This window comes from Rhinichthys klamathensis, unplaced genomic scaffold, assembly GCF_029890125.1.
Source record: "Rhinichthys klamathensis goyatoka isolate OS25496 unplaced genomic scaffold, OSU_Roscu_1.1 h1tg000191l_1, whole genome shotgun sequence".
In the NCBI taxonomy this organism is placed as follows: domain Eukaryota; kingdom Metazoa; phylum Chordata; class Actinopteri; order Cypriniformes; family Leuciscidae; genus Rhinichthys; species Rhinichthys klamathensis.
The window spans coordinates 2,210,359-2,226,289 of record NW_026606717.1 but is presented as its reverse complement, the minus strand read 5'-3'; the positions used below and the strand labels follow the sequence as shown (position 1 = coordinate 2,226,289).

General features: G+C 38.7%; 2 protein-coding genes across 7 annotated transcripts in view; both read left to right on the top strand.

Annotated features, from left to right (window-relative positions):
* rap1gap2b (RAP1 GTPase activating protein 2b) overlaps positions 1–1,611 on the top strand; it is a 52,049-nt gene extending 50,438 nt beyond the window's left edge. For 2 of the 5 annotated variants that reach the window (XM_056262080.1, XM_056262078.1), the window contains 2 exons: positions 543–1,163; positions 1,232–1,610. The gene's annotated coding sequence lies outside the window, so the exon portion shown is untranslated. Of the gene's footprint in view, positions 1–542; positions 1,164–1,231 lie in introns of all 5 variants that reach the window. The other 3 variants (XM_056262079.1, XM_056262082.1, XM_056262081.1) reach the window with 3 other exon arrangements.
* Positions 1,612–2,582: 971 nt separating this feature from the next.
* On the top strand, positions 2,583–14,962 carry ncbp3 (nuclear cap binding subunit 3). 2 transcript variants are annotated; one of them, XM_056262084.1, is made up of 14 exons: positions 2,583–2,855; positions 3,294–3,359; positions 3,439–3,544; positions 10,345–10,470; positions 10,611–10,742; positions 10,827–11,011; positions 11,109–11,217; positions 11,449–11,548; positions 12,120–12,229; positions 12,309–12,609; positions 12,762–12,814; positions 12,848–12,991; positions 13,911–14,093; positions 14,171–14,962. In XM_056262084.1, exons 1-14 carry the CDS (start codon positions 2,679–2,681, stop codon positions 14,461–14,463), a joined length of 2,085 nt encoding a protein of 694 aa, XP_056118059.1. In that variant the 5' UTR covers positions 2,583–2,678; the 3' UTR covers positions 14,464–14,962. The 2 variants fall into 2 exon arrangements, with proteins under 2 accessions (XP_056118059.1, XP_056118058.1); XM_056262083.1 differs by having other exon boundaries at positions 12,762–12,991.
* The last annotated feature ends 969 nt before the right edge of the window (positions 14,963–15,931 follow it).

Sequence of the window (15,931 nt, the reverse complement as noted above, 5' to 3'; positions counted from 1 at the left end):
AAAGTTGATTATTCCGCGAATGACTGCAATTGCAGATTTCGAACAGAGATGGCGACAAAGAGGATAAAAGCCGGACTGCAGCTTTAAATGAATAAAATTATGTTTAATATATTAAAATACTAAATTAATTGTGGTAAATTTATCAATACCCCCAGTTTATGTAAAAAAAAAAGCAGATTTATCATAATTACAGCACTGGAAATAGTAAAAGAAAATGCATAAAATAATAAAAAGAAAAAAAAACAAGAATCCACAACACAGAACTTGGTTAAAAGAGCTCTTGCCACAGAAGGTCTTGTGATATCAAAGTCACATTAAAAATACCCCCGCTTTACAATATTTTACTGATGGATTCAAAAAGAGCGTGACCGAAAATGTATCATCGGAGTGATGGATAATGATTATTTGTGGCGCAGGCTCTGAGTATATCTGTAATGGCCAGTATAAAATGACTCTCATAAGTCATAATTCTGTTATGTTATTGTCAAAATGATGTTTCTTATTTGGTATTTACTAACACCTTAAACTCACCATTTAATTAGAAAAGCAATGGATCAGCACCGAAGATCAGACACTGTCGGAAAGAAGGAGGGAATTTAAAGAGGGACACATCACTCCTGCGCTCCACTCTGAACATCACAGGATTAAGCACTTATCTCCTCTTATATCTTACTTATATCCGCAGGTTGTCATCTGCTGCTGACCTGGCACATTTATTGATTTTGCACATTTTGAGAAAGTCGTTCACTGTAAAAGAGTTAATAAAATACTAACTTATACAAACTGGATTAGTAGTTCAATAATAGTAACTATTCTCACTCAATAATAATAATAAAATGACAGTTTTTTTTTTAATTAACAAAATTCCCAGCTCCTGAATCACTCCACAGTATTTTGAGAACAGTGTGAATGACTGCCAGGACTGGATATACAGTAGTTTGATGAAACTGACCACAGCAGATATTCATTGTACACATTCATTTCATTACTAAATCAGTCACTTGTCTTTGAGAAATAAAAGGTTAGCACAGCATTGCCTTCCTCTGTAAATCTAAAACTTGTGCAATTCCTTAAAAAAATGACCTAAAGTTGTTTGGAGATGTAATTACTGTGTCCCCTGAAGAGTTTTTTTATAATATATATTATTAGAAGAAAAAAAAAACGTGTAGTGTACTAACCTCTTATTTTTAAATGGGTACTTCCATGACTGATGCCTATGTGTACATATTAGAAAATCACTGATTGCTCTTATGTGTATATTTATTGTGTATATTCATGGAAGGAAATGCAGAAGAATACATCTTTATTGTCACAAATAGCTCAGATGTGTTGCATGTGACAATTTAAGAAAGACTTTTCCATTCTGTTTTTAAGTCAAATCATTTTTTTGTTTCTTTGCTTAACAAAACGAACAGTGTTAATTTATTTCTCTATGATTGTACTGCTACACATGTAAAGGTTTCTGGTAACACTTTACAATAATAGTTCATTAGTTAACAACTTTAGTTAAGATGAACTAAGAATTATACTTCTACAGCATTCATTAATCTTAGTTAACAAACACTGTAACAAATGTATTGCTCATTGTTAGTTCATGTTAGTTAATAGCCTACATTAACTAATGTTAACTAATGAAACCTTATTGTAAAGTGTTACCAGGTTTCTGTAGGGAAAAGTTGATTTTGTTAAATAAAATATTGTTTTTTGCAGTGGTGTTGATTATATTGTAGCCTCTGTTTTATTCGTAGCTTCTCTCGCCCCCCTGACTGTATAATCATAATGCACTGGGTCTCTTACCTCTTTTTTCAACAATATGTATGGCAGGGACTTACAATCTGATGAACAGTGATCTATGACAGTACGGACATGCAGTGGCCCCAAAAATTACATGGATGCTTAAGCCACATTTAAAACTGTATGAATGCCATTAAGTAAGGTGGTAATAACAATAAAATGTAAACTTTGTTTTTACATTTTTCTCTTAACTTTTCCACAGACCCCCTAGAACCCGTCTTGTGACTCATGATGGACCTCAGTTTCAAAATCCCTGAATATATAGTTAAAAATGCTTTATTAAAATTATTTATACATACTTTTTTAAAGTATCCAAATACTTGTGGGTGCTGCTGTTTGTCCATCAAAGAAAGTGAAATAAAACGTTCCATCACGAAAAGCATGGTTTGTGGATTGATTATTTTTATGGCTTATTTTACCTGATTTATTCATTTACCTGATTATTATATCGGATCCTATTGGCCCCTGAAATCATTCTATGAACAATGTGAGTATGTGACAGAAAAGCTTATTATGAATGCTCTTTTAATACATAAGCAAGGCTACCTGTAAATTAATTCTAATAAACACTAAATGTAATTTACTTTAACTGATTAATTACCATTTACTAGCAGACTGGAAAGATAATTATACCGATTCTACTCTTTAATCCAAGGATCCTGTTCCTGTGTATCGCATACACATTGCACCCATAATATGTTAGGGAATGTATAATAATCTGCTTTAGTGAAAGAGGGCGTGTCACAAACTGGCAGCAACTGTCTCTTGGCCAGCGTGTGTGTGTGTGTGTGTCGCGAGGCTCAAACGCACTTAGCACAGCTAGCGCGAGGCACCGTTCCCTTCATTGAGAGAGAGTTAGCCGTTAGCTCGTTTAAAGACTGATCATGGCGGCGGTGCGCAGCCTGCGGGTGTCAGTGAAGTCCGAAAGCGCGTCCGATCGTTCAGAGTCCGAATCGGAATCAGACTCGGATCGAGATGCCCGGGAAGCGGAGCCCATGGAAGTGGAGGAGGGAGAGCTGGAGTCCATTCCTGTTCGCCGAAGTTTAAAGGAGCTTTTGCCGGTGAGTTATTCCGAACCGTAGGCCTCTTTCAAACCACGGCCTCGCGTAGTACAGGATCCGGCCGTTGGTGGGGCCAATGCTGTGTTTAGTTCAGAGCGAGGGTTCGTCGCAGCACTTAGCCTGCTTCTGAAAAGGTTATGGTAATGGATTTATGGTGGGTTATACTATTTGCATAAAATATAGCGTTAGTATGTGTGTTTTCGTATGATCTTGTGAAAGTAATGTGAATCTCTGGCCCAAGTTTCCTAAGACTAACAGACTTCATTTGGCGCACTGTTATGTCTACTGATCAATTATTCTGATTGTATATGACAGTGCAACCAAACCCATATTGCAGATTAAAGTGACCATCTTGAATCAAAAACTGAGGTGAAGACATTCTGCTGTATTTGCTGCTCGCGTGCATCTCTGTATGATTAACGTTAACTGTTTCCACAGGACACCAGCCGACGCTATGAAAATAAGGCTGGAACCTTTATCACTGGAATCGATGTCACGTCTAAGGTAAGTGCCAGCTGAATGTGTGAATATATTAGCCGGCCTAGTAATGTACCTGTTGTTCACCACATTTTTACGTGTTCAGGAGGCCATTGAGAAGAAGGAGAAGCGAGCAAGAAGATTTCATTTTAGCGCAGAGGAAAATCTGGCGCAGAAGAACGTTGTTCTGGACCGGGATGTGTTGAAAAAAGGTAAGAAATCTTAAACAGCTGTAGCCCAACAATTGATTTAAATGTGACATGATATTAAATGTCGTTCTATCCATTTACTAAAGGCATGATATTGGTCTTATTGTAAACAATTCATATGTGCACGTTCAGTGGCGGATTTAGCAAATTGGGGGCCCAAAGCGAAGGTATATATGGGCGCCCCCCCCCCCATCCCATCCCATCCCATCCCATCTTTATGAGAACGAAAAAAAAAAATTACAGACTGAATGGTAGGAAAAGCTAATCTACGGGGAAGTAAAGGTTGGAGAGGAGAAAAAAAAAACCTTCCCCAACAGAGAATAAGGTTTCAGATAACACCTGTCTTTGCCAAAATGTTAAGATCAAATCAATATCAATATAACCAGCAAGACAAGTAGTTAGGGTAAACCCCCACAAACAGCCATATACTTCGCAAATATTGCCTAGATGAATAATTGACTTTGAATGAGTGAGTGAGGTTGCAATTGGCATTGCACATGAGATTGACATTTCAAACATTCTACAAACAAACATTTTTATAGGTTTGTATTAGTTTATATATTTTATAATGTAATAATTTCACAGTTAATCTACAAATGAATGTAGAGACAACATAAAGACAGTATATTTTAAATACTTGTTTAATGGCATCTTTTTATGAATGAAGGTCGGTGTCACTGATACTAATACAGCTATTGATGTCTGGATAAAAATGAATTTTTTCCCCTAATTTTAAGCATTAATTATAGCCAGCCATCCAACATTACAGTGTAATTGAAAGCCAAAAAATTACATTTTGTTAGGCTTCAAAAAATATATAACAACTTTTAATTTACGTGAACTTAAAACAATCATCAGATAAACCCATAATAAATGTCATATTTACCTTTGCCCTTTCTGTCTAACAGGATGTATAGACGTTATCCTCAACTAGCGTCACTTCACAGCTGCTGCTGTAGCGGCATGTGTCCCCAACAGTAGGCGTAAAAAAGTTTGTCATTTTTGAGCCGCTTCGTTTCATTTTCGCGTTTAGACCATAGACTGTAAAAAATATGGACAAAGCGTCTGTGACGTCACCCATAGACTTTCTGAAGAACGGTTTTGAGGCGGTTTGTGGGGGGTATGGGCGGTGCCATCTTGGAAAATCTTACGATATTTCAAATACAAATGTTCAGAAAGGATACAGAGGTGGTATGATGTGTTGTGTCTAGGGCTGTGAATCTTTGGGTAGGCAGCGAATCGATTCGATTCACGATTCATAGGTTTTCGATTCAAGAACGATTTTTGCAAATTCAGAAAGATTCGATCCAATGCGATTCACATTAAAATTCGATGCGATTCGATTAATTCGATTCGATTCTTAATTTTTTATATGCATTCATAGGATTATTTAAATGCTTCCCCCAATGGGTCTTAGTCAGGGTGTGAATTATACAGCTGCCTTCGGGGGTCAGAGAGTGGGGAAGAAAAAAAAACCAACGACATTTTGTCTATTGTTAACGTTAGTTCATGTTAGTTTTTAATGAATCTATTATTATAAAAAAATATTTCCAAAGCCTATAAATTAGCATTTGTAAAAATGTAAACCAAGATTTAAAAAGGCTTTAAAAGTATAGTTAGTTCATCATGCAAACTATTTTGTAGGAATGGATACACAACCTTAAAGTGTTCCTGGTACATTAAACATCCTCCATTGTGAGACTAAAAATACCATGAACTTTCCCAACTAAACCTTAACTAACGTTTCCTCATGGAATAGCTACTCTTTGTTCTCTTTATCCGACTGAACATTTTCCTTGTGATTCTGAAAGAAAACGCGCCGGCTGTCTACTTGTGCTATATTAACGATTACGAATGCAACTTTAATGCGCATCTGATTGATGGATAAACCACGCGCTCTTATTTCAGTGTAATTAATGTTGTAGTTATTTTATCAGTTCAGTTTAACGACATTAAGTTACATTTCATTCATCATTCATGATTAATCGGAAGCGTGTGCATTTTAGACACCTATTATACGTTTTCTCTTTCCATGTAATAAATGCGCACCCTTGAATAAGTGGGGTTTTACTTTAACTGCTCAGGACGGGTATGACCCATTTCCGTAAAACTTCAGTATCTTAACTTAAAGAAAATAACGGTGACGTTTCCACGCAACGAACGCGTTGTTTCATAGCAGTGACCACGCAATGATATGGCAGCTTTATCAATGGCTTGCTTTCTCGATAGAGAGCTGTCATCTGCTCATGTGAACACCAATGGCTGTCCCGAGGAGAGCTCAAACATCGACTGCTCAAAAATCTGTAGATGAGAGCTATATGGGACCGAGCGCGAGCGAAATCCAGTGAAAGATGGTAAGAGTGCAGCGAGTATGTGAGAGCTGTGAGGACGCGAAATGACGCCGCACAACGCCTCATTAATTCGCGCATGTAGTCATTTAATGTTTATATGTTTTAAAGCACTGAATCGATATAGAATCGCAAATTATTAGATTCTTAGCATTTTAAATCGAATATTGACCGAAATAAACGATTCACGATTCGAAATACATGTTTCAAGATCGATGCATTTGCATCGTCAGGATTTGTAATCGATGCATCGAGAAAACGAATTAATCGTTACACCCCTAGTTGTGTCAGATCATGGCCGAGACGTCAAATTTCAGGAATTCCACTCGGCGCAGCCCGTTATCAGCTGTCGATCACGCGCTTATTTGTCATACATTTTATATCTAAATACGATCTAAACTACCGAGTTAGAAAAAAATTCACCCCCCTCACAGTTGTCAGGCACTCGGAACCTATCGAAAAATACAATAAAAGTCCATGGGACCAACCTGTAAAAACATGAATTTATGCTGTGAAAACTGACATTTTAACATGCGGGTCTATGGAGATTTGCTCCCTTTTGGGACCTCCCTCTAGCGGATTTTCGATGTATTGCAGTTTTTCGCACTTCCGGGTAGGCTTCATTTTTCAGATTAGAATGTTGCCGCTTGGTTTAGACTCGTCTTGCTTCGTTGTGTACTTCCCAGTCCTCCTGTCATGTTTATCTTTCGCGGTTTCGCACTGCGCACCGTTACGGACTAGTCCATTTTATTGTGAAAGTAGGGGGTGTTATGTGTAGGGACAGATAACCATGAACTGGACATTTTAACTACTACTTCAACATTTCAACGTATTTCTTAAGAATATTAATAACATTTACTATGCTTTTGAAGCGTTCATGATGATAAGGGGCTTTTTCTTTTCTTTTCTATTTTTTTTTAGGTTGGTTGGGGGACCCCCTACTACGACCGCTGGTAGGGGGCCCCAAGCAGCCGCCTACCTATGCCTCTATGTTAAGACCGCCACTGTGCACGTTTCATTTCTTCTTTTTTGACGTTGTAAAGTAGGGCTCCAACAACTTATCGATAATGATCAATAATGAAAATCATCTACAACGAATGTCATTTTTGATTAGTCCCGTCTGTCCACCGTGCACTGAAAATATCCACCAGTCGCGACAAATTACAGCACTGAATAATAACGCATTCCTATGGACAAAAAAAATGCATCTAAAATAGTGGGGTGAACATATTGAGCTGCTGTGGGATAGGTGCGTGATCAAAGCTACCCAAAACATGAGAATTATTTATAAGCTTTAAGCTAATGCATAAGCGTAATGTTTAACGTGGCTTGCCTGTCAGTTGCTTTGACAGATGCGCGTGCTGTTCAGTGTTGCCAGATTGGGAGCCCAAAAGCTCACCAAAACCCGCCCACTACAAGAAAAAACCGCTCAATTTTACTGCCAAAATAATGTGATATAATTTCATTACCATGTCATTTAAGGTTGATAAGCACAATTTGTATCTCCTTAAAACAAAATAACGATGATAAAAAAATAATAAAAAAATTTCCAGCAAAACAGATCAAAACAGGGCAATAATTAGGGAGAATTAGCCAATATGACTAAAATGTCCAGGTGGACACTGTCAAAACGGCAATCAAGAAATGAACCGATGACTTTAACCCTCGGAAGTACACATTGCAGAACATAACGCAGAATTTAGCAGTCAAAGTTCATCGTTGATTCAAACCTTTTTCAGCAGCTGTCAGGGACAAGAAGAGTGCAGTCTGGATGGTGTAAAGTTGCAGATGTTTGGTTAGGCTAGTGTGCACATATGACATGAATTGAAATCAAATATGGGACGATTCCTGTCCAAGTCATTCAACTGTGCTCTCCTCTCAGAGTTATATTCACCATAGAGTGCTCTCCTTCCACGTGTGCGTTTTTTAGAGTTGCTCACTACTGTACACTCTTTTGTATAGTAGGCTATGTCACTTTGCCTTAGCGATCACTTAAATATACAGCTACAACTTCTCGCGCTCAATCGCGTCTGCCTGCGGATCGCTGATTGGCTAAAAGTGCGTGCTCGTCTATGATGTCAACACTAACGCCAGCTGACTCTGCATGAGCGTGTGTGTACAATAATGTCATGATGACTGATTTTATGGACTACATGCACTTTAGTTTCGTTTTTTTTAACCAATTAGACTTTAACATGTAGATGTTTGAAAACCGCGGAAATGATCCCAAACCAGCCCAAATTTTGACCACCCGCCCAAACCCTTTTTTACCCGCACAATCAAATTCAAAACCGCCCAATTGGGCGGGAACCCGCCCAATCTGGCAACACTGGTGCTGTTCAATGTGTGATGTTTCCTCGGCGCAAAACTTTTTCCGGTTTCGTTAAATGTAAACGTTACAAATTCACGCAAGTTTTTCCATTTTGCAAGAATGCTCGTCCTGACAGTCTGCTTTTAACTTCAGACTTTACTGCAAGGGCGCATTACAGAGGAAGATAATTAATATTCATCGCAAAAATATTAATTTAGCTGAAATATCTGTTAAAACCTTAAAGTATTTGTAATAAGTATTTTATGAGAGTGGTAACTGTAAAGGGATGACTGTGTGTAATTGAATATAAATGTAAGATGTTTCTAACATTTACAAGGATAAAGAAATCACAGTAACAGCCTGTTACCGTGTCCAGAGTGAATGTGTGTTCCTGAGGAAAATCTGTTAACACTGAGTTTGTGTTTTTCTTTATTATTATCTTCATTTTTAATGTAGGGATTTAAACTGTACTTTTGCTTTATAGCTCTTTTGTACATAGCATATAGCCTGGATGCCAGCCCGAACCCCGCCCACAACATTTTTTGGTCGGGAAGTTCGGTCTGGACTCGATCCATTGAGGAGTAATTATGATCGGTTCAGAATTAGTCTGGCCAATCAAATTGCCAGGGCGGGCTTTATACGATGATGGACAGATGATCTGCAGTTACGTAATCATCGCGTTATCAAAGAGCGCTTGGGTTGAACTAGTTTCCCTCACAGATGACTGCCGCTGGAGAACTGAGATGTAGATTCCGCTATCGCGTCTGTTGTAAAAGAAATCGACAGCGCATTCATTTTAAAAGACGAACAGAGAACTGCAATCAAGGCATTTGTCGATCAGGAAAGATGTGTTTGCCGTCCTTCCTACGGGATTCGGCAAAAGTTTAATTTATCAGCTGGCTCCGATGGTCGCTAAGAAGATGGGACGCAATGAAAACCCTGTGGTCGTTGTGGTTTCTCCTTTTGTCGCACTCATGGAGGACCAAGTAAAAGAAGCAACACTCATTATTTTACTACTTCTTCCAGCGTGCGTGCAGTTGAGTTCTGTTGAAACTATGTAGCTGACTTACTGCGTTGCTCTGATTGGTTGTAGGTCTATCCAATTGAGTGCAGAGTTGTTGTTTTTTCCTGGTTCGGTTAAGACACGCCTCATAATCAAAGCCCTATGGAGCAGTATCAGACTCACATTCTGACTAGAATATGTGTATGATGAAGTCAGGCTACATAGCATAGATATATTCACTATGTTTTCATAGCATTCAGTTGGCACATTTGTTTGAAGGACAGCTTTGGCCAGGAAGTGTAATAGTGTGTTTTGTAAATAAAAGAAAAAGGGGCTTTTTAATCCGATTAATCGAAGACATAATCGGCCACCTAATCGATTATCAAAATAATCGTTAGTTGCAGCTCTATTATAAAGTTTAATTGCAATGTCACAGCCATGCTTACTCACACGGCAGCATATAAACATGTAATTGGCTTGGAAGTTCTTCCCTGTGAGTGAAGAAGACACAAAGTTAGCAATTTGTAATACTTGTAAGGGCAAAGTAAACCGCGGGGGAACCACCTTGAAAACATTCGGAACAACAAACCTAATTAGACACTAGTGTTGTCAAAAATATCGATATTTCTAACTATATGTAATATAATGATATTGAAATACTACTTTTCTGCAGTATCAATTCACCGATGCCAGCTGCAGCTCTCTTCTCTCCGATGGCGAAGTGACACACCCCTGGTCTCATTCGCTTCAGTTAAATAGTGCTTGTGTTATGCATAATTTGTCTTATTCACACAGGTTTCGCACTTACACCAAAAGCACGCACCACTGATTTACCGATTACTGTGGCAAGAGTGTACCGAAAAGTGGCACGCACATAAAGCCACCTCTCAAACAGCTTGTGAGTCTCAGGTACCAAAACGAGTGGCTTAAAATATAGTGCACACGTTGTATGAGCCACTTTACCCTTCTGTATTTCCATTGTATGGAAAAGAGCAGTGTGAACGTTCTTAAAAACATTTTTTGTATTCCACAGAAAAAAAAGTCATACAGGTTTGGAACGACATGAACATTCACTCATCATTTACCCTCCCTCATTTTTAGTAGACTTTAAGCTCTTGTGGACCGTGTACTCTCTCTTTAGCGATCCCAAATGTGCGTCTGGAAGCCCTATACATGGCTGGAGTCGATGACATGAGCACTCAAGATGTTTTTGGCTACTTTAAAGAGTATCCACCTGCCCACATCGAGTGGATAGATGACGCTTCCTGTAAGTATAGCCTCATGGATATTATTACCCCGCCGCCATTGTTATACATGTTGAATGCATCCAAATTCTGAATTGAAAACAGGTAAAGTTTTGTTTAAGGCTGGATTGTGGTACTCATAGTCAAATCACACTGTTTCCAGGCAACGTGGTGTGGCTAGACGACATCACTTCAACCAGAGCTCTCATTAACTTGAGTCGGCTGCCAGACAAAGAAGAGGTCACAAACACCGACAGCTCGAAACCCTCTGTACTTCCAGTCCAGCCGGAGAAAGGTTTGTCTGTCCTGTTATTTCATTGTCACCTTGATCTCTGTTCTAAGTTTTGCGAAACAAAACTGTCACACCATTGCTGAACAGCTCGGCGAAGCCGTGGCTCTGATGATGATGATGAGGAGGAGGAGGATGATGAGGAGGAGGAAGGAGAGGTAGATGATGAAGATGAGGTGGTGAAAGTGGATAAGAGCAGGAGCAGTGATGGCAGCGAGGGTAAAGCTAGCGACATTGAGGAAGAGACAGAAAAGAAAACACAGGACACTGCTGAGGTAAACTGGTCACATCTTTTAGTCAGATTCTCAATGGTAGTTTTCATATTTTGTTGTTTTTTGGGGATGTACCTTATATTAAATCTTTTGGTCCTAGGCAAGCCTGCTGTCCCAAGCAGAGCGAGAATCTCTCCTCCGGAATGATCTGCGGCCTACAACCAAGCCCTTCAAAGGCAACAAGCTGCTCTTGCGCTTTGCCACCCAAGGTGAGAAACATACTTAAGTGTCCCTTACAATAGAAGGAATTGTGTTAAGAGCTCTTCATTAGTCGAGAGGAACTTTTTCATAGTTCCTATAACTAATGGTATACTAAGGGGGACATTCTCGGTGGCTAGTTCCTGTAACTACCCGGTGCGAAAGCCCCTTATGCTGATCACGTTGATAAAGTACAGACTGATCTCTGCATGTCAACACTCTTAACTGTTATTTTTCTTCAGATGACAAAAAGGAGTTGGGTGCAGCTAGGAGAAGTCGGTACTACATGAAATATGGGAATCCAAATTATGGCGGCATGAAAGGCATCTTAAGTAACTCTTGGTAAGAAGAACTTGCCTGCAAAGATAAAATTTCATTTAAAAAACTAAAACTTTTATTTAGCACGTTTATTTAGGACACATTAAATTGATCAAACGTTACAGTAAAGACATTTATAAAGTCAAATCAATCCTGTTCCTTTGAACTTTCTGTTCACTAAAGAATCCTGTAAAAAAAAAAAGTATCATGATTACCACAAAAATATTAAGCAGCACAACTGTTTTCAGCATTGATAATAATATGAAATGTTTCTTGAGCTGCATATCATCATATTAGAATGAATTCTGAAAGATCATGTGACACTAAAGACTGGAGTAATGATGCTGAAAATTCAGACTTTAAATAAATATTTTTGTACTGTTCTTACTGTATTTTTGATCAAATAAACGCTGACTTGAACATAAGAGACTTCTTTCAAAAACAAAAAAAATCTTACTGATCCCAAACTTTTAAATGGTAGTGTCACTTGTCTTTTCTGAGCCATTTTTGCAATTTACTTCTAACTAAATGGTTAAAGTCCAAATTCTTCTTGGGGTTACTTGTTCATTTTCTGGAATTGTGTCCATTTCTGTAGGAAACGGAGGTATCACACGCGGAGAATCCAGCGTGACGTTCTGAAGACCAAAAAGCCTCTGATTGGAGACAGTATGGGACACACCCCCCCTTACACTCATCGACACTCTGGTAAATCCTTTAAACGATAAACATCCTTGTCTTATGTTTTTTCTTTGGTCTGTAATTTGAGCTCTCTCTCTTTTATCAGCTGACCTGGTGAATCTGCCAGAAGAGCCTATAGTGGAAGAAGAAGAAGAGGATGAGGATGGAGAGGAAGACATGGATGCTGATGATAGAGTGGTGGAGTACAAAGATCGGGGAGAACGGGGACCACGGCCTGTGGAAGGAGGTGTGCGTAGTCGCTTAGGAAGCCCGTCGCCCGCATCTTCAGATTCAGACGAGATGGACTACGATCTGGAACTGAAAATGATCTCAACGCCTTCTCCTAAAAAGAGCATGAAGATGACCATGTATGCCGACGAGGTTGAAACCAACCTTCGCAGTCTCCGGTAAGTCCAAGTGATCAAGCAGTTGCTACATTTGGGGATTTGAGTTTTATCCCTTGTAGATTTATCCTTTGGATGTAAATGCTGAAAAGATTTCATGATGAGTTTGATTGTCTTGATAGTAATTGCACATTTTGTCCCTTCCACTTTCCTAGGAACTCCATACGGACCGAAACAAGTAGCAGTGTTAGGAGTCGCATTGGTAGTGGTGGAGGAGAAGGAGGAGGAGCAGGAGCAGCAGCAGGAGGAGGAGGAGGAGGAGGAGGAGGCTCGTCCAAATCTACATCAGACAAAGTGACCGATGTGAGGCAGTTACTGGAGGAGAAGAGGCAGGGACTCTCTCAACAGAGATCACGCCCCCCAGTGGCTACAACCGGCAAGACTGGTTAGTTATTGAGAGATAAAAACATACAAATCTTAATTTAATGTTTTGTTTTGAGATTTATATTATATATCAATATATTTTATTTTTATAATATATTTAAGTCATTCTGCAGTTTGCTGAGGCCCCCTAATTGAGAACCACTGATCTGAACAAAAGTCTTAATTATTGTTTTAAATTATTGCATATTCAAAGTAATAACGCAGCACTGCACATTCTACAGGTTTGCGGTTTCAAAGCAGTTCGCAATCAATAAATACCGCACATTTATGACAAGCGGTTGTTTGAATTATGACCAATGTTACCTTATGGCGTTTGTATTGTAATACGTTCTATCTAGATGGTTGTAAGAGTGCATCTGTTTTTTATTTTTTATTTTTCTTGATATTATTGGTATTTTGGTTACACAATAAACTCTTTCTGGCATTTAATTCAAAGTAAACTCTTGTGGCTTTTCTCTGGGCCGCTCTGTCACAGGAAGGTCTAAGATAATTTGAAGACATTCAGTTTATAGATTTTACTAGTATCGATGCAATAATCTTTTTATTGCGTTTCTTAAAAATTATATCAGTAAAATCCAATATTGATTCAGATGCACTTATATATTATTGCATAAATCAATTTCAGTGCATATGTATATATTGAATATAATGTGCTTAAACTATTTATTTTACCCTTATTTGCTGTTGACTGTGCAGTCAAGTAAAAGAATCTAAGATACATGATTTATTTTCGAGATTGTACGAGTTAGTCCTTTATGGACACAAGCTATTAGTTTTATTTGTGAAGGTCTTAGAAATATTATAACCAATATAACATAAGCAGATGAATTAAAATCCACAGCTTTGCTTTATAAGTTTGACCATTAGCCGAGCAAATGTGGGCAATGAAAGGATGCATCTGTTTGTTTTACTCTTCATAGATGTGAGACAGAGATTAGGAAAGAGACCACACTCTCCGGAGAGACGTCGCTCCGTCTCTCCCGTCATCTCTAGAAACGCAGTGTCTCGGAGAGAGCCTTTGACCGACGTGCGCAGCCGTCTCGGTGTAGCTAAACACGAGAGCCGTAGCCTCTACGCAGAGTCCTCGAAAGACAAGAAAACAGGTACACGTGAAGCCGCCGCTCTTCTGGTTCTCTATACATTATTTGATGATACTAACTAACAGTATTTGTGTTTTCAGGGGGCTTGTGGAGTCGTCTCGGCCCATCTCACAAGGACAGTGGAGACGATGACAAGGCTTCTTCTCGAGCGACTTCCTCAAGAGGAATAAGGCGTCGAGATGATGAGGAGTCTGACGGAGATGAAGATGACAACGAAGAGGATGACACTCAGCTGCAGAAGGTGTGGGGAGCAATGATCAAGCAAAAGGAGCAGCAGTCCAACAAGATGAAGAAAAGCCGGCTGGACAACCTTCCCTCGCTGCAGATCGAGATCAGTCGAGACAGCAGCAACGGCTCGGACAGTGACTCCTGACTGACTCCTACTGTAGGAAGAGTGGGAATGGGAGAAATGATGAATGCTCTGTGGAAGAGAGTTGGAGAACATCTCTAATAGACTGGGCCAAGAGACCCTGACATGTATACCTAAACATTCCCACACTCCCACCTCTTGCCAGTCTACAAACTTTTCAGATGTTCTCCTAAGTCCTCTCTCCAGGAACTGATTCTGAGGGTGCTATTTGGAAAAAGAGAGGGCAGATCGTAATTTTTTTTTTTTTTTTTTTTTTTTTTTTTTAAAGAAAGGGCAGTGGATGAGTCCTCATGTTTTGTTTTTCTTCAAAAGAAAATGATTGGATTGTATTTAACACACATCAAGGGGCCCATTTTTAAATATACAGCGATGCACCAGGTCCCGTGATTTGATAAATGTATTGACTGGAAGCAATGTGATTGGATGTCTATTAGCAATAAGTTTTCTTAATTTTGTCAGTGTGGTTGGTTTAAGTTCATGTTACATTATTATGAATGAAATGTCACTGTGGATTTGAAGTCGAGAACATAATACTGGTATGATTTCTTTTCCCCTCTGGTCGGTGCAACCATTTTTATATATATATATATATATATATATATATATATATATATATATGTGGATGGGTCAGTGCTTCATTGTATACAGTCCTATGATAGGGACAAATAATGTAGCCAATGTAATGATAATTTCCCCCAAAGGAATGGTCTACATTCCCTAAATATATGTGGTCAGTGAAACATACAAGAATAAGCATTGTGTGTTGGAATAAAAGTCATTTTTTTACATTGGATGGGGTCTAGAAATTAATATCATACATACAGCATGTTCAGATTTTAAAATGACATAAAAAGCATTTGGAAAAAAAAAGTTAAAAATAATACAGTAATATGTCTGCGAATTACTGTCATTTTGTGTTTTAAAATATTTATAAATTTTAATTCTGTGGGAAAATTGCGCAGCATAACGACTTTGATTTTGAAATCTATTGGCTTCGCGGAACCGGAAGTTTTTGCGAAGTGCACTTAACGTTAGTAGTGGGAAGTTCGGATCATTTTACTGACTCGGATCTTTGAGTCTCGTTCAGCAAAATGAACGAATCTTTTTTCGAGTCATTTCGTTCATTTCGTTCATTTCAGCATAATATAATTAAAATGGCATGTTAAATATCCCAACACATCTAGTACTTACGAAGATGTTGATTACATTTGTAAAAATAATAAAAATAAATTATAGGGTAATGCAGCCAAAGCCAAATTATAAGAAACCGAAATTTTTATGAATTGATTAGTTGTTGGGTTTTAAGTTCAAGCTATTGCAGTCTGATTCTGTTAGTTCACCTCACCTCCTGATCCGAGACGTTCTTTCCTTTGCAACTTCATATTTATCAGGTTTGTTCTCCTCCTCTCGTGTCTCGAGACGTTGGTTGTCGACTCGTCAGTGTCTGACTCTGATCTGTGCTGTCTGCTGG

Excerpts from the sequence above, each read along its gene's own strand:
- ncbp3 (XM_056262083.1), top strand. The coding sequence starts at position 2,679 with ATGGCGGCGGTGCGCAGCCTGCGGGTGTCAGTGAAGTCCGAAAGCGCG. Across the intron at positions 3,545-10,344 it reads CCGGGATGTGTTGAAAAAAG|CGATCCCAAATGTGCGTCTG; the intron begins GTAAGAAATCTT and ends CTCTCTCTTTAG. Across the intron at positions 12,992-13,910 it reads GGCTACAACCGGCAAGACTG|ATGTGAGACAGAGATTAGGA; the intron begins GTTAGTTATTGA and ends TACTCTTCATAG.